The sequence below is a fragment of the Lottia gigantea genome, assembly GCF_000327385.1.
Source record: "Lottia gigantea unplaced genomic scaffold LOTGIsca_6429, whole genome shotgun sequence".
Taxonomy (NCBI): Eukaryota; Metazoa; Mollusca; class Gastropoda; family Lottiidae; genus Lottia; species Lottia gigantea.
In genome coordinates, this window is record NW_008710192.1 from 1 (window position 1) to 769 (window position 769).

A 769-nucleotide genomic window follows, 5' to 3' on the forward strand; every position below is an offset into this window, starting at 1 on the left:
CACTTTCTTTTTTTTTCTTTTTTTTTCAGGTCTTCNGAGTTTTCCAACAGATAACAGATAATCTAACCAAACCAAACCAAACCAACGACTACCATTCGACTACCAATCAACAAGAAATACCATGATCAGAACGAGTTTGGAAGAATGAAGGAGACCGAGTAACTCACGCCACACCATCCAGGGCCGAGTTTCACCGCCATGTCATTCGACCCGACCAGATCTAACGAAGAATCAACAACCAAACCAACAACACCGAATCATCCAATTTGATCCAATCCAACTACCAACTACTACGACTACCAACAACTACCTAGTTTGCGATATCAGCATCCGCTGGAAGCGAACGTTAACTTGTCATCTACCACCACCACCACCGTGTTCACTACTCACTTGACTGTTAGACACCGCACTGTCCACATCACGTTAGTACTCTAAATTCAACATGCCGCCAAAGGTTTCTGCCAAAGGGGCTAAGAAAGCCGGAAAAGCAAAGGCCGCACGTAGCGGAGACAAGAAGAAGAAACGACGACGAAAGGAGTCTTACAGCATCTACATCTACAAAGTGCTGAAACAAGTCCACCCCGACACTGGAGTCAGCAGCAAAGCTATGTCTATCATGAACAGTTTCGTCAACGACATTTTCGAGAGAATCGCTGCCGAAGCTTCAAGACTCGCTCACTACAACAAAAGATCGACCATCACCAGCAGGGAAATCCAAACTGCCGTTCGACTTCTGTTACCCGGTGAGCTCGCCAAGCACGCCGTTTCC

At 46.4% G+C, this 769-nt stretch overlaps 1 protein-coding gene across 1 annotated transcript; it reads left to right on the top strand.

The window, feature by feature from the left end:
- Positions 1–442: 442 nt before the first annotated feature.
- Positions 443–769, top strand: LOTGIDRAFT_60507 (hypothetical protein; the record flags this gene model as incomplete). The annotated part of the gene is made up of 1 exon (XM_009064748.1): positions 443–769. A coding segment is annotated over one exon (327 nt), but the record flags the coding sequence as incomplete, so codon positions are not given.